This window comes from Nilaparvata lugens, chromosome 3 (genome assembly GCF_014356525.2).
Source record: "Nilaparvata lugens isolate BPH chromosome 3, ASM1435652v1, whole genome shotgun sequence".
Taxonomy (NCBI): domain Eukaryota; kingdom Metazoa; phylum Arthropoda; class Insecta; order Hemiptera; family Delphacidae; genus Nilaparvata; species Nilaparvata lugens.
Genome location: NC_052506.1, coordinates 48,205,909 through 48,227,177, shown reverse-complemented (window position 1 = coordinate 48,227,177; position 21,269 = coordinate 48,205,909). Strand labels below are relative to the sequence as shown.

Genomic DNA, 21,269 nt, shown 5'->3' with positions numbered 1-21,269 from the left:
TTGATAAATATTTTTAGCTAGAGTAGGGCTGTATCAAGTATAACCGAAGAAGGTATTTTTTTTCTCCTCATAAAAATGACCTTCAATGGAACAAAAATTATTACTCACTTTTTGGAACCCTTAATTACGTTTAATCCTCTTTTTGCTGAAATTTCAATAATCTTTGCTATTAATATGACAAGAAATATTATTTCGACTTGTATTCCTTCCTATACAGAAATTTGAAGTGATATAACATCTCATTATTAACAGGCTTATAATATGCTTATAGATATGGCTTATAAATATGTGCTCGATTTTACTCATAATTACAGCTAGTTGATATACAACATAAGTTTTATGAAGTTGAGGAAAGTATTGGAAAGTATAGTATTGGTAAGGAACCAAAAGTATTGCTTTCCGAAAAAAATTAAGGTACCCCAATTTCTATATGTTTCAAGGTTCCCTGAGTCCAAAAAGTGGTTTTTGGATATTGGTCCAAATTGGTGTGTGTGTGTGTGTGTGTGTGTGTGTGTGTGTGTGTGTGTGTGTATGTGTACACGATATCTCATCTCCCATTAACGGAATAACTTGAAATTATAAACTAAGGTCCTTACACTATAAGGATCCGACACGAACAATTTCGATCAAATGCAATTCAAGATGGCGGCTAAAATGGCGAAAATGTGTCAAAAACAGTGTGTGTGTGTGTGTGTGTGTGTGTGTGTGTGTGTGTGTGTGTGTATGTATGTGAGTCTGTGTACACGATATCTCATCTCCCAATTAACGGAATAACTTGAAATTATAAACTTAAGGTCCTTACACTATAAGGATCCGACACGAACAATTTCGATCAAATGCAATTCAAGATGGCGGCTAAAATGGCGAAAATGTTGTCAAAAACAGTGTGTGTGTGTGTGTGTGTGTGTGTGTGTGTGTGTGTGTGTGTGTGTGTATGTATGTGAGTCTGTGTACACGATATCTCATCTCCCAATTAACGGAATAACTTGAAATTATAAACTTAAGGTCCTTACACTATAAGGATCCGACACGAACAATTTCGATCAAATGCAATTCAAGATGGCGGCTAAAATGGCGAAAATGTTGTCAAAAACAGGGTTCTTCGCGATTTTCTCGAAAACGGTTCCAACGATTTTGATCAAATTTATACCTAAAATAGTCATTGATAAGTTCTATCAACTGCCACAAGTCCCATATCTGTAAAAATTTCAGGAGCTGCGCCCCATCTATGCAAAGTTTGATTATAGATTCCCAATTATCAGGCTTCAAATACAGTTTAAACAAAAAATTTCAAGTGGAAAAGATTGAGCATGAAAATCTCTACAATTAATGTTCAGTAATATTTTCACCTTAAATTGAAAATAAGCTCGAAGTTAGAGAAAATAAGATTATTAAATTGCAAACTGTTGGCAACTGTTGATTCTATTAAATCATTCACTATGAAGAGATAGCAGACTTCGTGTGTCTCCAGCGTTATTGTCCTGTCACCAGCTGGCTTAGATCTTTAAAAAATAGTAGACTTGAGTTGCGCGGGAACACTAGCGTCAGTTGATCAATTTTTATAACGGCAAGGAAAGTTGTGTGAGTGCGCCACACCAGATTTTTCAATATATAATTTCGGTACATAAGAAAAGTCCAGAACCAATTTCTTCATGCAAAATTTCCTTGTGCTAGATACAGGTGGCCCAAAAACCTCGTATTTTCGGCTCATTTTCCAGTTTTCAGCTATTTCTGCCAAATCTCGTAATCGGACAGAATAATTTGCTCCTGCCTTTTTTCTAGAATATGAAATTCTGAATAAAATGAGATCATTCGGAACTCTCTATCTCCAATGAGTACTGAGTTATGATTTTTCAAAAATGATTGAAATTTGAAGAGAAAATCAATTTTTGATGAATTTTAGATTTTGATCAACAATATCTTCCGATTGTTACCATTTAGATGTATAATTCAAAATCCTTCTGGGCGTATTTTTGTGCTCTACAATCTGAGATCAGGTAGAGCGCTTTTTCTCATATAGATTTCCAGGTACACCTGACAACAATGCTCCTTGTATTGTGAAAAACACCTAATTTTCAGCTTCAACCATCATCACCAACTACATAGTCTTCACATTGATATTTCGCACAATGACATAAGTTCATAAGATTATGTTCTATGAGAATCAATCACCCGTTAGATGCACTTCATTTCAGTATTTCCTAGTGGTAATGAGAGAGAGATTCAGATTCCTTTATTCATGTGTTTAACAAAACATAATTCAACTTACGTTCTAGCGTTAAAAATAAATACCAGTACCTAATGAGTATCATTAAAATGTAAAATACCGGTAAAATGACATGGTGAATCATATTAAACTGATGAGTTCTACAATAATATTGAGCAAGAATAATAATGAAAAATGCAAAAGTTAAGATACTACTGTAATGTTTTCACATGAAACGGTGAAGTTGGACCTTAAGAAGTTCATTCTCAGAGAGGGTATCAAGGATACCCTCCCCTTCAGCACTTAACCGTAAAAAAAGAAAGTTCAAAATTCAAACGAAATATTATGTCTAAGCGAAAAAAAATAAGAAAAAATATCAATAAGTAAAAACCAAATCATAGAAACGATAAATCATTTAGTTAAATCAATTAACAGAAAAGAGTAAATAATAAGGGGAAAAATAAAGAAAAAGTTAATTCCCAATAATTAGAAAATCAATATGATATAATAATTGGAATAATGAGGGAGTGAAATTTATTATTAGAAAAAAGATTTGTAGATTTAAATCCAAAAATAATGTTAATGACAAAGGGAAATATTATTGTACAAAAGAGATTAGTTCATGTAAGTATCAAGATAATATGATTATGAAAGTTCATGGAGGAATAATAATTCTAATTGGGGAATTATGAAGGGGAAATTATAATAGGCTACAAAAAAGAGGGGAAGGGATATAGAATAAGGTTGCTAAAATCCACTCGAGGAAGAGTTAGAATAAGAAACAATCTTAAATGTAGCCTATACACATTTTCATGCTGAATTTACATGAAAGAAATAAAAAATAGAAAACCCATAATTTTTTACTTTGGAGTGGAGGGAAATGATTATAAAGGATAAGAATAGGTATTAAGGAAGGTTAATTGAATGTCATGCTGCTCTAGAGGTGCGTACAGACTCTCGCTCTGCTCCGCAACCGAACGTCACTCCAGCAGAGCGATTGATGATCGACCGAGCAAGAGTAGTTCGACCGGGGAACGCGAGAAGATCTAACATCTTCCGTAACGTTCATGATGGGTGCGTGGGCGGTCCGACTGTGGTTCGATGGTGGTACGAAGGCGGTACGAGGGAGGAGCGTGCTCGGTGCGGGTTGGAAGCACGAATATGTGTACGCAGCTTAAGGATGGACAGTTTCAGCCATTTTTTCTAAAAGATAATGTCTTAATCTACGGGTGAAGCCCGCTCGACTCTCTATGGACCTAATTGGATTGCATTCCATGCACGACAACCGCTAACAAGGAAGGATTTTGTATAAAATAGTTGTTCGATGATTTGGAATTCTTAGAGTATTTTCACCTGTTCTAGTGTGGGATGCATCAATTCTCCTACCTTCAGATACAAATTTAAAATCGTTTTTAAAATAGATTGGTTCACCATATTTTAAAATGTCCCTAACAAGCTTGATTATACGAAGCATTCTCTGATCAGGTAACTTTAAAGTTGAACTATCAATATGGGCTTGAGTGATTCGTTCATGGCGTTGGAGAGAGTAAACAAACCTGAGGCAATAGTTTTGACATCGCTGAAGTTTATCGTTCAAGGTTACTTGCATATCATTGAGCACAGAATTACAATACATAAGATGTGGGAATATGAGCGATTTGACTAGTAACAATCTAATTTTTCTGGGAAGAATATCTTGCACCTTCTTCAATGCATGGCAGAGAATACAAATTTACAAGTCTTATTGATTTGATCAGACCAGTCAAGATTTTTGTTCATAATAATTCCAAGGTTTTCAACTGAATCACACTAAGCTACTTCGACACCATCAACATCAATTTTGTTAAGTGAGTTTAAATCGATGTTGTTTACTAGTCTTGAATATCCAATTATTATGGACTGAGTTTTTATAGGGTTGAGTTTTAGTCCGTTTTTCTTTGTCCATTCTACTATTGAAATTATATCGTGATTCATTTTATTTACTGTTTCATTAATTTTAGTGATTGGGCAGCTTGCATAAATTTGAAGGTCATCAGCATAAGTATGGAAACTAGAAAATTTGATGACAGAGGGTAGGTCATTCGCAAAAAGAGTGAAGAGTAGGGGGCCTAAGATAGAACCTTGAGGGACGCCATGGTTAACATTTAACCAATTAGACCTATTGTTTTTAACAGAGACACATTGCTTTCTACCTGAGAGATAGGATTTGAACCATGCGAGGGTTTGATAACTAAACCCAAGAATAACTAGTTTGTTTAAGAGAATTCTCTCGACATGATCTACAGTGTCGAATGCTTTGGGAAGTCAAACAGACTGAGGTCAGTACACTTTCTTTGATCCATAGCTAACCTAGTATCATCGGTGACACGCAAGAGAGCGGTTTCAGTAGAAAAAGATTTTCTGAATCCAGATTGGAAATTATGTAGTTTCCTATTGGCTTCGAGAAACTCTACAACTTGTGAATGAACAATTTTCTCAAGTATTTTAGACAGTATTATTTCTCAAGTATTTTATTCCGCGCCATAGTGATCTAGAGTCTTGTCTATTGTCTGTCATGAATGAGTTCAAGTGTACCTAGTCTTCGAATTCCGTAGTTGTTGTTTCACTTTATTTCTCAAACTGCGATACTCAATTAAACTGTCCAAGTCAAATGTCTTTTTAAATTTTCTGTGAGCTTTGTCTCTTTGTCCCATCATTTTGAGTATTTCAGGAGTCATCCATGGTACACGTCGTTTTCTGTTTATCCTCCTTGTCACATAGGGTGCATGTTTATCATACAGATTGAGTGTCCAATTTTCAAAAGTTTCAACCATTGCATTAACAGTGGGTAAGGTTTCAATCTGATGCCAGGGGGTTTGAGCTACGTCAGTCAAAAAAGCGTCTTCGTCAATGTGTTTGAAGTATCTGTAAGTAATACATTTCTGAGTAGGTTTAGGTGTCCTATGAGAGAGTACACAGTAAATCAAGTCATGTCCTGATATAGCTGGCACAGAGATTTGACCAGTTTCAACAACCTCATTTGGATCACTAACTATTAGTAAGTCAATGAATGTGTCAGAGTCATTAGTATGATGAGTTGGGTCGAGTGGTAAGATAGTCATTAAGGCATTGGAATATTGGGGTCAGTTGAAAGTAGTCAAAGTTACGATTTGTCATATTTAGGTCAGTGTTCTTATCTCCCATAACTAGTATTCGATTATAATGAGGCATGAAAGAAAGTGAGGCATTTTCGAAGTCACTGAACTGGCCAATTTTTGGTGGGCGATAGCAGATACCAACAAGTAGTTTATTAGAGCTAGATAAAGATAATTCAAGTAACATGAATTCAGGTCTGGCAGAATACTCCTGCTCTGATGAGATTGATATTTTTGTTTTTATATAATCTTTCACAAAGACTGCAACCCCTCCACAAGCCTTATTAAGCCTATCATTTCGAAAAAGATTATATCCGGGCAATGCAACTTGGCTAGAATGAATACTAGGCTTGAGAAATGATTCTGAAATACCTATTACATTGAAGTCTTGAGATCTGAAAATTGCTCTCAGTTCATCAATGAACTGAGGGATTGATCATTGAGATGAGCGGCTTTAAAAAGATTCTTAAGAGGGTGAAGTTTGTTAGCTAATATTAAGTCTGTGTCCTGAATATTGTTACCATTATTATTATTCAAGTTGAAATGAGGAGAGGGCGAGCGAGCTGGGTTGTCACTGAAAGGCATCATTCAAGACACCGAAAGACATAGATCCAACTAAATAGCAGAGCATGACAGACAAATTAAATGGTAAGGTAAAACTAAAACTAGGAAGGCTTAAAACTAAGAAAATCTCAAATACAAGAATAGTCATGAATGCATCAGATAGTTCGGCGTCCGTTGGAGAAATAGAAATTCAAGTCCAAATTAATCTACAGTGCACTATTATAAAACTTATCAGAGTCCAGCAGATAATCCAATGTGGTGGGCAGTTTGCAGTGGTAGATGCTGATGGGACCGAGCAGGTGGGGGAGCGAGAGAGAGCCAGGGCGGCGGCAAGAAAGAGCGCGTGCGAGAAGTCACAGGAACCAGGTCTGAAAACAGGAAGAAAAATCCAGCAGAAACACAGCAGAAAAAGTACAGAAAGTATATGAAAGTCATTAAGAGGATAGACAATTAAAAAAGAGTGTACAGAGAGATGGAAAATAAGAACGAGGAATATGAATCAGCAGATTTATTTCAAATTGCAGTTGACGGTTATTAGAGAGAAGAATGTGCAGAGAGGACTAAGCTGTGTGAGAATACACATAGATTATGTAAGATTATTGTCAAAAAGGTGGATGAAGAGAGAGAGATATTAGAAGAAAGTTGTAAATATCCGGTGCATAAAATGAGGTAGATAATAAGAAAACGAATAAAACAAAACAAATCCCATAGCACCCCTCAATCCTAAAAAACTTAAAATAGTTGAACTTTTTAAAAGCCTTTCAAAAACAAAGGGCACCACAAGACCTACCCTGTTCTATTAATTTAAAAGTAGCCCATGTCAATGAATGTTTTTTAAGAAAATGAAATTGGAGGGATGAGAAAAACCGAAGGAGAGAGAGGGAGTGAGTAAGAGAGAGCGAAGGGATTGATACAGATAGCATAGAGTACAGTGTTAATGATCTGGTATAGAAATGAAGTAAGCATGCCTATATTATAAAAATATACAGTATAACTAGTTTTGAGCATGAATTGAGCTAATTTGGAGGGAGGTCAGAATGAGAAGAGGAAGGAAAAGAAGAAATAATAGAAGTTACAGACAGGTAATACTTCATATGAGAAAACAGAATAACGAATATATAAATAGAATACGCGAATAGAAGGTTGGAATGTGACCATGGTGAAAATCACAATAGAAGTGCCCATCATAAGTTCACCGGCATTATTATGATGACTATTATTTCTGTTATTGTCAATTCCACGAAAAGTCAACTTGAATCCTGCTGCAAGTTTACTATACACACTAGTAATATACATGTGGAAAAGGGATTCAGGCTTTGTTGATAAACAGAGATAAATTGATAGCTTACGGATTTGACAATGAACTGAGATTAGAAAGAAGCGGTAGACACACAGTAATTCAAAAAAGGTTACCTACGCATGTATTATTAAAATAAACTTTGGTTTTGGACTAATTATCATAATTTTAACAACAGTGGGAAGGCTTCTATTTTTGAACTATGCTATCGTTAGATGAAAACACATTGGATTAGCTGGAAACATAATTCAGTTGTGTCTATAGTGGAATACCAGTTTCCTGATTGAGTATTGGATGATTCAATTTGTATAAAAGTTTCAGGATACTGGATGAATTGCTATAACTAAACTGATATAGCTTCAAACTATTATATAAATATTTCCAAAAAAGCAGAAATTAATTTAAAGATTTGTAAAAATAGAAGTTGGTAAAAACAGGTATGTATACTAGCTGAGGGCTAGTATGACTAACAAAAAAAAAGAATATACAGAAAACAGAAAGATAGCAGAACGATATTTACATGAAGTGGCACAACTGAAACATTGACAGCTCACCTTTAGTAGAAAGGTGACGAGCTAACCCGTGAGGTGCTTAGTCGGCAAGACGCTCAGCGGTGAAGATGCGGCCTCCAGGTCCCTCTCCGACGGCGTACTTGATGCGGCCATCGACAGTCCACGTGTTTTTGAGCCCAAATTTGTTCGCCGCTGCTTTCAAGAGTTCAAGCCGGTGCTTCTTCGTCAGATCCTCTCTTACGGTGATCCCTGAGTTCTTGAGCATTCGCTTGGCTGCAAACACCCTCTGCCTCGTCCGGTAGCCGTCGAACCTCACAATGATGGGACGATGACGCTCCTTGCCGGCTTCTCTGCCCGTGTCCTGACCTGGCTGCTGGATTGGTCCCACTCGATGCGAACGATGAATGTCGTCGATCTTCAACTCCACGTTCAGCTTTTCCTTGCAGACTCGCTGAACAATTTGGTCGGTAAACTCCCCCTTGGTTTCAGGAATTCCAAAGAATCGCAGGCAGGTACGGCGACCATATTGTTCAAGGTCGTCAATTTTCAATTCCAGATGGGATTAAATAGAGAATGCATTTATTCAAATGCTAATTAATATATAATTATTATTTAACGAAAATCCTAAATAAATGCTGTAAATCACCCCGAAGACTTCTGCAGATGTCTTCTGCAGAATAGCAGAAGTCTTCGGGGTGATTTACAGCATTTATTTAGGATTTTCGTTAAATAATAATTATATATTAATTAGCATTTGAATAAATGCATTCTCTATTTAATCCCATCTGTAACTGGTTGGCCGCTATGGCTTCGTATAAAATGAGCGCTACTATCCAAAGATTGTCAGTTTGGTGTAAGGGTAAGCATTCCTGACTGGCAATTGGGAGGTACCGGGTTCGATTCCCGGGCTGGCAACTAATTTTTGGATAGTAGTTCTCATCGAATTTCCATCTAGCCGTTAACTCTGTTGTCAATGTCTGCAGTAGCAGAAGTCTTCGGGGTGATTTACAGCATTTATTTAGGATTTTCGTTAAATAATAATTAAATTTTCAATTCCGTCTCCTTCTCAATTGCTGCCATCCTCTGTCGAAGTTCATCAAGAGAGAGAGAGAGAGAGAGAGAGAGAGATATTGATAAATTGATTGATTGAATTGAAATTCAGCTGATGACGAAGCCATACTCTGGCTGAATAACCTTACCATTAAAGTTTAATCTCTTCTTTTCTTTCTTCTTTCCACATTACTGCTTTGCCATACAAAGTAATTATCCTTCCTTCCTTTTTCCTTCGTCCTGGTACCCCCAGAAGAAGGGAGTTTATTGCACAAAAATATAAACAAGAATAATGCATAAGAATAGTCATACAAAATTATAAGGTCTTATTATAAACCGAATCAGTTTGAAATAGATAGCAACTTATTAATCCTCTATTTCTGCGATAAAAATAAACACCAGAAAAATTATCTTCTCCGAAACCTTCTATAGAAGGTTTGACTGGAAATAATAAGAGAGATATAGTCTGATTAAATGTTTTTATTAAGGGCGGATTAAGGACTCCAGATCCTGGAGTTGACTTGAATTCGGAAAGAGAAATAGTTTTTTTTTTATTTCATGTTTGCAGTGAATTTATGAACAAAACAAAATACATAATAATTCCATGCATGGGCCGAAGCCTGTGTGCGGGAGTGAGTTGCAACATCACTTGACTGTAGCCAACAAAAATAAATCATAATTATAATACATGATATTTGATACTTAATTAGCTATTTAAAGATGCATGATTCTTAAATAAAACTCAAAATGAAAATAATCCTTGTGATTCAATATGTAATTACAAGCGAATCAAGAATGATAATGAGGAAGATAAATTGAATGAAAAAGTAGAAAGATGATTGAAGGAAGTGTAAGGTGTTAATAGTATGGTGAGGATGAAGAATATGGAAGAGAGGTTGAAGAAGAGGGGATAGGAGGAATTGAGAAAAGCTGTCAAGCAAAGAAAGAAGAAGCTTTTACCGGTAATGTTTACAACCCAAGGTGAGGTAAAGCACAAACAAATAATTTAAACAAAAGAATGTTGAACACGATTAAAAAAAGAGAAAATGCAAGCATAAGAGCAATATAGTAGGCTACTTTATACAAGTTAACACTAAAAATTATTTGCTGTTTTCAGAAAAATGGTGCAATATATACATTAAATAATGTACGATAATAATAAATCCCACTTACATGACATTTCATATAATGGAATCTATTTATTTTATATGGAACTTAATTTACTTTTAGAAAATGTAGTTCGATTTCAATTGATCATTAATACCTACCCTCCCCACATCGATTAACCATTTATTAACATGACGTTTGAATACATCATAAGAATTTGATCCCGAATTTTTTAAATAAAAAGACAATCTGGAGTATAATATGTGTTTGCTTTATACAAGGAACCTGTTAGATTAATCGATTTTAATATTCTAGGAATGACTAAACCAACATGGGCAGAGTTTCTAGTGGAGTAATTATGATTAATTCTAATAAAAAAATTCTGATTGTTTCTGTAGATATACATGATCAACGATCTAGCATTTAGCTGAGAGATATTGAATACCTCAAAGTCATCGAAAAGCATTTCAGTAGGGTATCTACGGTTTTTCTGTAATGCTGTTTTTTTATGATGGATTTTTGCATGATTTCCAAAGGTTTAATAATAGTTTTAAAAGCTCCCCCCCACGCTAATATGCCATATTGTAAAATGGACTGGGCGTATGCGTAATATACGCTCTTCAACATATCTTTACTCATAAATTTATTCAAGAAATTGAATACATATAGCCTCTAGTATATGTGATATGAACACTCCATTTCAAACGCTTGTCAAATATAACTCCCATATATCTATATTCAGAAACACACTCCACTCGATCACATACCAAACAATTATCGATTGATCCATATGCATGCAACCTTAAATCGATGCCCACAGGATCAGTATCCGCTCTAAGGGAGATTGACATTTACTCTGTTTTAAGAACGTTCACGGTTAGGTGGTTCTGGTCAAACCATTTTTTAACTTTGTACAAACCATGTTCCGCCGTCCTGTAAACTTCATTCCAGCCAGAGCCACTGAAAAGGAGCGCCGTATCATCCGCATACAGAAAACATTTACCATTTCGAAGATTCAACCTCCCCAAATTATTTATGAAAATTAAAAATAGAATAGGGCCAAGAGTGCTGCCAAGAGTTATATTCAATAGGGCTAAGAGTTGTCGGGGAGACAGGTTGACGGCGACCTCTGTCAATTGTTTGAGTGAAGTTCTTTGTTAATCTGTGGTGTGTCAAATTCGGTGAGGCATTGAGGCTGGACAGGATGTGTTGTCGTCAATCAGCTTTGGATTCTCCACGAGCTTGGAATTTTCAATATAAATCTGTTTTCTCTCATTTCTGAGCTTTTTTAATTGTCCAATTTCAGAAAACATCATAATTGACAGAAGTGATACTGTATGGAGCTCCAAACAAAGATCTAAAGCTGAATTTCGCCACCTTATAGAACGTGGGGAACTTTGAAGCACTGATACTTGTACAGTCTCTACGTTTTCTGGATTAATCGCTGTTTGTGCATCCATTATTCGATAGTGTTTACTGAACAACAGGGTGAGTAAAAATTAGTAAATTACTGGGTGTCCACATGCGGTGATCAATTCAGAAAATATAGAGGCTACCAGCATTAGTGCTTCAATGTCCCCGACGCTCACTCAGGTTTTGATATTCAGGCCTTTAGGCCTTTGTTTGCAGCTCGTTACAACACCATATAATTATGACATTATATTTTAATGGGACAATTTTACAAATCAAAAAAGTGGAAAAATTTGAGTTCTATTCAAAATTGTTGAAGTTATTATAGTCATTTAAAAACCTTAACATAATATAAAGTTAATGCTTCTCAGTAATACCTATTCTTGATGAGATATCAGTTGATACAGAGTGCTCTTTTCAAAAGTTTTGATAGCAAAATAAAAAGTTAGAGTTTTTCAGTACTATTTAGAGTCTATTTTCAATAAGTTAAGCTAAGTCAACTCTCCTTTCTTACAAAAACACACTAAATGTTGTAGCTCTCGTGAACTAATAAGCCACTAAATTAGTACATGTATCATTGTATTAATTTTACTTCAGCGACATTTGACATTAGAATGAGAGTTAATTGTAAATTAATTGTGGATTCATTCCAGGGTTCTGAGGCAACAGAGACAAATGAACCTTTCAAACGGCAAGGCTCATTGCGAAAAGTTCTTCCTCCTAAACAATATGGAGAATCAATGCTTAGCATGTCTGCCAAAATGATCGAACGTCCACAACAATCTTCTTCGCAAATAAGTCTTTACAAGCAAGCTTACAGTCCATTCTTCCAAGAGTATAGTATAATGAGTGAATAGTAAGTATACTTTCACATTCTTTTCAACTGTGATTGGTTTTTGTGGTCTCATAGAAGCTAATGTTCATTCAAATTGTACGAGTAAAAACCAAATAACAGCTTAATTTTATCATATGCAGCAGTACAGTAGTAGTATTTTACTGGAATATTTCCCCCTTTAAATCTCATTTTGTTTATCTAAGCCTATAACAACATTTTAAATTCAACTGCATTAGAAATTTAGTGAATTCTAACGGTAGTGGAAGAACATAAAATTTCGATTAAACAACCTCCACGAAATATTTCTTGGTTGAGAATATTGCAGTGTTTTTTAAACGGTAATTTGAATATATCCTTTGGTATCCAAATCCAATTAAAATTATAATGAATATACATTTTAGCTTTCCAGCGTTTTCATCATATTTTATTGTTTTATCATATTTTATATTTTAAGTGTTTGAATGCTCAATATTATCGATACACACGAATTTAAAAAAATACATTTTATACATTGTGTCGTATGGTAGATTATCATATGGAAAATTAATACATAGATATTGACAATATATAAATAGTCAAATTGATACAAACTATAACAATATCTTCATATTTCTCCCAACCGGAATTCATTTGTATGGACTTTACATGTAAATGAAATATATGAGGAGAAGAAATTCTTGTAGCCTTATGAAATATTTTAGGAAAGTAACATCCACCTCTCGCCCTCAGGACAGCTTTTATTATTATGAAAGTTGATGGGTGTGGCAATCCCGGGGATACACGAGCAAGTGGTGATTGTACAGTAGTTAGTTGGCTTCAACATCAAGTGCCAAGGTGATGGAAAGGGTGGCAGACGTCTGTCTCATCATCATCATATGCATCCACTGCGGGAGGAGATATACCTCTCTCAAAAAAACTAGAAACCATCTGGCTTCGGATGGTAGCACCCTTCAAGGACTCCTGCCTAGGGTTACCAGGGAAAACCGGCCAACGGTCTCAAAGGCGGATGAGGAGAAATCCCAACGGCAGCGAGGGTGGAAGAGCCTAGGGATTAAACCCAAATCAAATCGAGGGTAGGGTGACCCAAACCACCCAAAGAAGACATCGTTGGGCTAATCCCCCACACGTTGGATGAAACTGGGATTCAGAGAAACACATCATGTAGCCTTGGATTAGGACTGGAAAAACGGAATAAAAGGAAACGCAATCAGATTTGGAACATGGAACATTCCAACTCTTACAGGAAAAGAAGTTGAGTTAGTGGAGGAAATGAAAAAATATAAAATTAAGGTTTTGGGTCTGAGTGAAACAAGAAGAAAGGGAGTAGGAGAGAGAGTATTGGGTGGAGGATATGTCATGCGCTACTCAGGAATTCCAGAAGGAAGAAGAGCTAGTGGGGGGGGGGTTTGCTGTAGTTATGGATGAAGACACCAACACAAGAGTTAGAAGCTGGGAAGCTGTAAGTCCTAGAATAATCAGAATAGATAGAAGAGAAAATAAGCATAATTCAAGTGTATGGACCAACAGAAGTTACAAGTGTGGCAGAAAACTATGACTTTTAATTGCAAGGCTGAAGAATGAAGGAAGCTGGTGATGATGGGAGATTTCATTGGAAGAGTTGGATTAGATCAAGAGGATGGTCATGGAAGTATGCGAATGTATGGTTGTGAAAGAGTGAAGAATAATAACAGAGAGTGATAGAATACTCATCACAACACAATCTTCACATCAGCAACACTTGGCCCATTCACAAAAGAATTCATAAGATCACATTCGTGGGAGAAGGTAGGGAGGCTGAGAGTATGATCGATTACATACTGTATCAGGGCAACCTCAGGTATGCTGTCAAGGATGTTAAAGTCATCAGAGGAACTGAACGTGACACTGACCATAGGCTACTGGTGGCAGACACAGGGTTTGAAGAGAGGAAGATGGAACAGCATAGAGCATACACGAGAATAAAGCATGAAGAACTGAGGTGTATTGACAGCAGGGAAGATACGAAATAGAGCTCTCAGCCCGCATTGAAAACAGGCAGAATAGTGATAATGATGTTGATGGCTTCTGGAATGGGCTGCAAGATGCTATAATAGGTGCTGCTAAGGAAGTGAGTAAGGTGGTGAGAGACGGCTGAGAAGGTTCAAAAAGAGGACAAGATGGTGGACGGAGGAAGTGAGAGAGAAAAAGAAAACTTACAGGAATTATATTAAAACTAAAAGACAGGATGAATACAGAATATATGTGAAGGAAAGAAATGATGCAAAAAGAATAGTAAAGTTAGCGAAAATAAAATCGTGACAAGATTTTGGTCAAGATCTACAAGACAAGCATGGACAGAATAATGGACGGTCATTTTGAAAAGTTGTGAGATGTTTGAGAGGAATATATGGGAAGCAAGTCAGAACAATAGTGGACGAAGAAGAAAGGTTGTTGTCACAAAAAGAAGAAGTACTAGATAGATGGAGAAGATACTATGAGAGTAAGTTTCAAATGTACAATGCCCAGGATGAGGACAATCGACATGAGTTTGAGCAAATAGGGAACGAAATAGATGGAATAACAATTGTCATCAGCAGGGAGGAGGTAGTAGAATCCATTAAAGGACTGAAGGTTGGGGAGGCAGCTGGAGAGGATGGTATTGCACCTGAATTAATCAAATGGGGAGGATATATCTTGGTAAATAAATTATTGGATTTGATCAACCACACATGGCTGCAAAAAAGAGTCCCTATGCAGTGGAGAAAGAATATTATCATCCCAATTCATAAGAAAGGTCCCACCACGCAATGTGATAACTATAGAGCTGTATGCTTAACCCAGGTGGTCATGAAAATGTATACAAGCATACTCGAGAAAAGGCTGCGCAAAGTGGTGGAAGAAGATTTGGAAGATGAACAGCCGGCGGCATTTAGACCAGGCAGACAAACTGAGGAGCATATCTCGTCCCTTATCTTCGTCTCTTCTCCTTTCTGGAGCATATCTCGTCCCTTATCTTCGTCTCTTCTCCCTTCTGGAGCATATCTCGTCCCTTATCTTGGTCTCTTCTCCCTTCTGGAGCATATCTCGTCCCTTATCTTCGTCTCTTCTCCCTTCTGGAGCATATCTCGTCCCTTATCTTCGACTCTTCTCCCTTCTGGAGCATATCTCGTCCCTTATCTTCGTCTCTTCTCCCTTCTGGAGCATATCTCGTCCCTTATCTTCGTCTTTTCTCCCTTCTGGAGCATATCTCGTCCCTTATCTTCGTCTCTTCTCCCTTCTGGAGAAGAGAAGGAACGTGTATTTGGCCTTTCTGGATTTGAAGGCTGCCTTTGACACAGTTCCAAGGAAGCTAATATGGACTGTGCTCAATAAAAAGAGAGTACCTACGAAGCTAATTAAAGCTATTATTAGTGTGAATGAGGGAATGGTGGCAAGGGTCCGCACGGGTGGAGGAATGTCAGAGGAGTTTGCCATGGAAAAAGGGACGAAACAGGGTGACAGCCTCAGCCCACTGTTGTTCATACTGGTAATGGATGAAATACACAAAATATGTAAGAGAAGGACACAAAATATGCTGGTGGGATACTGGAATATGAGGCCAATTGGCTCAAGAGCTCTCCAGTATGCTGATGATATTGTCCTTATTTGCGACACAAGAGAAAAATTACAGTAGTCTGTAACTGCAAATGATGCTGAATGTGAAGAAAAGTAAGGTCATGGTTGTGTCGAAAGGAATGAGAGAAAATGTGCAAGTTATGGTGGATGGGGAGGAGATGGAACAGGTAGAGAAATATGAATACCTTGGTACAGTGTTTTCAGAGGATGGGAAAATAGATAGGGAGGTGCTCAACAGAGTGAGAAAGGGAGCTGCCGCCTATTATGCAAGAAAAGATAGTATATTTGGAAAAAGAGAACTTGATAAAAAGATTAAGAATCAAATATATCAGACAGTTATTGAACCTATGTTGCTGTTGGAAGTGAAAGCTTGCCAATAAAATCATCTCATGAAAACAAGATAAGGACAGTGGAAATGAAGTGTCATAGAAAAACTGCTGGAAAGACAAGAAGGGATAGAGTAAGGAATACTAGAATAAGGGAAGAAGTGGGCATGAGAGATGTCAGTGAAAGGATAGAATTTGAGGCAGTTGGGCTGGTATGGACATGTACAGCGAATGGGGGATAGTTGCAAAACAAAACAGTATGTTAATGTGAGATAATAATCTATATAATAAGAGAGAGTAGGGTTGTGTTTGTTCGTGTGTTCGTTTGTTCGCATCAAAACATGTCAACTTGTGGATTGCATACCGGAAAAACGGGAATGATTTAGATCTCCAAATTTTGCACATATATTCTAAAAATATCAATCTTGTGCACCTGGAAGCCCAAATTTTAATTTCCCTTCTAGATTTTTCAGAATGAATGTTTAAATTTCTTAATGGTAAATTAGATTTCATTAAAAAATCACCAAATCATGTGGTCGAAATTAAAAAAAGGAGCATCTGTTTCTATATTGCTTTCTACCTGGAAAACATAGTTTTGAAACTTCGTTTTCCTGATGCAATGTTTGGGCCTACACGTGGCATGGATTATTAATTTTTCAGCTAGAACAATTTTTGAGACAAATGTTAAATAAACGTCTACAGTTTCATCAATGCTGTATCGGCAATATGAAAACGCATGCAGCTAATATGTCTTTCAATGAAGGTGTTGTTATTACATAAAAAAGTATATTCTTCCATTGTTATTTAATTAAAATTTTAAAATTATTCGAGCCCTGATAGAATGACTGACTCACTGTACATAGGCCTATTTTTAATTCTTCTAGATTTCATTACGTCAAGTTTTAAGAAAGACCCTTGCGAAGCACGGGTTACCTGCTAGTAATAATAATAATAATAATATCGAGTGACCTGGCTGGCTCAGGTCTGGTGTCAGAGCTTTCAGGTCGCAACTGATCAATTTCAGGGCCTCTGACATGACCTAATGACTGCTTTTTAGGCAGCCGGGACCGACGGCTTAACGTGTCCATCCGAAACACGAGAGTGGCCCGAGATAAATATCTTGCCCGGGCCGGGATTTGAACCCGGCCTCTGAATCATAAAGCCAGCATCTGATCCACTCGACTACAGCCACTCTAATGTGAGATTGCAAGGAAGGAGAGCAGTGGGACGTCCAAGGTATTGGACAACTCATACATTCATATGAGGATTGGATTGAGGAGATAGGATGGAGAAGAGGAAAGTCTGTTTCAGAGATGAAGAGAATGGCGATGGATAGGGAATCATGGAGGAAATGGACTGAGGCTACCCCAACGCTCTAAAGGCACACTGGGGAGAGGCAAAGAAGAAGAGGGAAAAGAATATCCACCTCAATATCATTCATCACATTAGATTGTAAACATTACATTAGACAATTTTTAAACGAATACTGTGTGCAATATCTCAACAAATAATAAACCTTTCTAATCTTTAATTCTCCTTAAAAATACAGCAATTTTCGATAAGTTGTCTTGAAGTTCATCCGCTTCGCAAATTATTGACTCTTGTTGCAATTTTGAAAATGAAATGTGAACGTTTGCATGTTTCTCAGTCAGTTGCACATACATACTGATACTCCGAATCCGACTACAACTCACATTCAAAATCATACATAATTGCAACATAACTTGAGTGTTACAAGTTATCTTTAAATAGGCATACTGTAGTTAAATCAGTTTAATACACATTCATTATCTGTGCAGATAAAATAATAGAATTATCGATTCGTCTATAAATTACTAAAATTCTCTTTTACAGCAACCTACTGACTAAGAAATGTCTTCCAGGGCTCTATGTTATGCCCTCCGCTTCTTCTCCTTTATGTGAGTATCATTTGAAATGTTTTATTGATGAGTAAGCCGATTGATAAATTTTTAGTAGATGTAAGACTCTCCAAGAATCCTCTTAAGGATATTCGAGTGATTTTCAAAGATAATGCAGTTGCTCTTAGAAACTACTAATTAAATGACTGATGCCCGATTCCATAAAGTTCGGTCAAGACATTATCATGGTCAAATCAAGTACGGTTTACAACGAATGTACAAGAAAATATGATTTCTATTGTAATAGTTACTATCGATAATTCCAGTGCACATTTGTAAAGCTTGACCATGTTAAAATGTCTTGACCGAACTTGGTGAAACCGGCTGTCAATCAATAATAATGCTTTGATGCTTCCATAATATTATATTATTCAAACTTATAATAAATAATTTCATATTTTGGATAAGTTTAATAGAAACGTTTATTTTAAATTTCAAGCCTAAAAATAATAAGTAGTGGATCAAAATGAGTCCTAATAGTAAATTTGAAAAACAAGTATGTGGCCTGAGTCCGTACCAGTAAATGAAAAGTATATTCCATTGTAACAATTTTTATTATCATGTTTTTTTTATTGTTGATTGTAGACTGGCGACTGTAGCATTTATTAGAGTTGTATTGAGATTAGTTCTTTCCCTCCTGAACCCTGATACCTTTTGAATCACAAAATAATACTGCATCTCATTTATCGTTGCATCTTGATGCTTGATGTTTTATTCTGTAAGCTTTAAATTGTCGCCAAATAATAATAATGGTTGTTTTTTGTCAAACTGTCCACCATAAATTAATAAGAGTATATTTTTATTTCAGTATGGTTTGGTGTATTGTTCATCAAAAAAGGGCTCTATCATGGAGGTATCTTTCGTTTCAATTTGGAAATTCCCGAGACCTTTCCTGATTGCACATGTCCGGTAAGTACAGAGTCTTTCTGTATCCAATCTTTGAAGAGTATGAAAAGCTGAGAAAAATTTTTCACAGCATTATCTTCATCGGTCATTATTCGTTTGGAAAGAATTTCTGTGTCCCGATTTTAAAATCTTCAAAAACTATTTCAATGCCAGTGGGAAATATTATAGGTTCATTTATCATATTCCTAAAGTAAAATATCCTGTTATTTCTAATTTATCTAAATGTTTTCATGATTTTCGGGAATGATGAATTTACTTAACCAAATTTTTGCTCTACTAAGAAAACTCTATTCTTTATTCACATGCATAAAATTCGAGAATATTCAAGAAAGCTAATCTTTTTTCAAATGAATATAAGAACTTTAATGAATTCATAGTGTGTCTTAATAATTTCAAAGTGTCATTCGATATAATAATTCTAACTGAAACTTGGTATTCTGGCGATAAGCCTATTAATTTTTATATAGATGGCTACAATTTGCTAAACCAGCCCAGTAAACTTAATAAATGCGATAGTCTTTGCATGTATATTAACAAAAAATATAACTTCACAGTTTTAGATTGTGAGTTGATAGAAGCTAACGCGCTGAATGTTATTGTTGAACTGGGTAATGATTTGATAATACAAGTTATCGCAGTCTATAGGTCTCCGAACAGCAACATAGATAATTTTATCCGAGTGTTGAATAACTATCTTGAATCTCTTCCGAATAATCGTAATGTAGTTTTTGCAGGTGATTTAATATCGATATTTTGAGCACTGATCGCTGTGCATTCCAGTATCTGAATGTTTTGAATGGAAATGGTTTTAATTCTTTAATTAATATTCCGACTAGAAAAGTGGATAATAGTCAATCTTTAATTGATCATATATTCTTCAAGAATTAAACTTAAATCATACCTTCATACATTTCTTCACCTCCAGCCGTATTTTACAGATAGATGATATAGATATTTAGAATAATAATTATTGTTTTTTTTCTGATTGTCACATCTTTGTAAAGTTTTTGTGTTTTGGTGAAATAAATTGAATTGAATTGAATAAGTTACTGATTGATTTGTTTTAAATGTTTTTATGTTTTGTTAAATGTTAAATGTTTTAAATGATTTTCGGGAATGATGAATTTCGTTAACCAAATTTTTGCTCTACTAAGAAAACTCTATTCTTTACTCACATGTATAAAATTCCAGAATATTCAAGAAAGCTAATCTTTTTTCAAATGAATAAGTTACTGATTGATTTTTTCAATGTTTGCAAATTATTGAAGACTTTTATAATACACATTTTTCGTTTTTTACTAAGATACATAATGTGACAAAATAATAGATTAGACTGCATCTATATTTCAATTCAGATCTAAGATTCTATGCTCTATTTTTGTTGCAGAGTAGTGTTCAACTCTTATGTTCCAATGTTTCAACTTCAATGTACCGTTCATTTCTCAAGAAATACCTATTTATTACTATGTATTCTTGAAACGATCTTCAACATACACTTTATTATCAATTGCCGAATATAACCTGATTCTCGTTGATAATGATGTATTCATAAACACAATTATAACTCAAAATCTTATTCAATCCCTCTCATGCTATTTAAAGATATGCATTTCTCATCTCTGTGAATATTCAACAGAAGACCTCTAAATATTTATAAGACCGAAATATTTAATATTTCACTTTTTTCCAGAAAGTTGTATTCGAGTCTAAAGTCTTCCATCCTAGTATAGATATTGCAACTGGCGAAGTTTTCTTGAATCAAACATTTCCGGAGTGGAAGAAAGATGTGAACCATTTATGGCAAATACTTGAACACGTATTGCAGTTGTTTCTCAGCATTGACGTCAAGGATGCAGTCAACCAAGAAGCATCTAATCTGTAAGTACCATCAGCATATTGACCACAAATTACATAGTGCTCAAATCACATTCCTAAACGAATTTTTAACTATCTTCCCTATTGTACACATTATTCTAATCGAGCTTAAAGAGAGTGCATGATATAAGACAACTCAATCATAATGTCTGTAAAGTACACAAATACAACATTTTTAAATATTAATCTTGCTTTATCGAGCTATTTGTACAGGGTAGAGTAGAGTATGTTTTCCACCAATGAATGGCTGAGAACGGATTGATAAAAATAAGAAAACCCACATCAAATGATAACTTTCCATTGCATTTTAGAAAAATACATAATTCAATTATTTACAATAAACAGTTACTTGGAAATGATGTACTGATACAAATTTTAATTCTCTCCTGTAATTGATTCTCACGGCTTTTATGTCATTCACGCTGAGAGCACATGTAAGTTAAATGCTTATTGTTCAAAGTATTTATTTGAATACGGTAATCATAAAGTTTAAAACATAAAATATTTCTCAATTACGATATTGCTATTGCAAGC

General features: G+C 35.6%; 1 protein-coding gene across 1 annotated transcript; it reads left to right on the top strand.

The window, feature by feature from the left end:
* Window positions 1-642: 642 nt before the first annotated feature.
* On the top strand, window positions 643-20,742 carry LOC120350239 (protein AKTIP homolog). The gene is made up of 6 exons (XM_039422816.1): window positions 643-677; window positions 3,338-3,371; window positions 11,934-12,136; window positions 17,890-17,954; window positions 18,763-18,863; window positions 20,551-20,742. The coding sequence occupies exons 1-6, from the start codon at window positions 643-645 to the stop codon at window positions 20,740-20,742; spliced, it is 630 nt and encodes a 209-aa protein (XP_039278750.1).
* The last annotated feature ends 527 nt before the right edge of the window (window positions 20,743-21,269 follow it).

What these genes read in the sequence shown, in the direction of transcription:
- LOC120350239 (XM_039422816.1), top strand. Translation starts at nt 643, where the DNA reads ATGGCGGCTAAAATGGCGAAAATGTGTCAAAAACA. An exon ending in TATAGTATAATGAGTGAATA is followed by an intron (nt 12,137 to 17,889) that starts GTAAGTATACTT and finishes TCTCTTTTACAG; the next exon opens with CAACCTACTGACTAAGAAAT. An exon ending in TTCCTGATTGCACATGTCCG is followed by an intron (nt 18,864 to 20,550) that starts GTAAGTACAGAG and finishes ACTTTTTTCCAG; the next exon opens with AAAGTTGTATTCGAGTCTAA.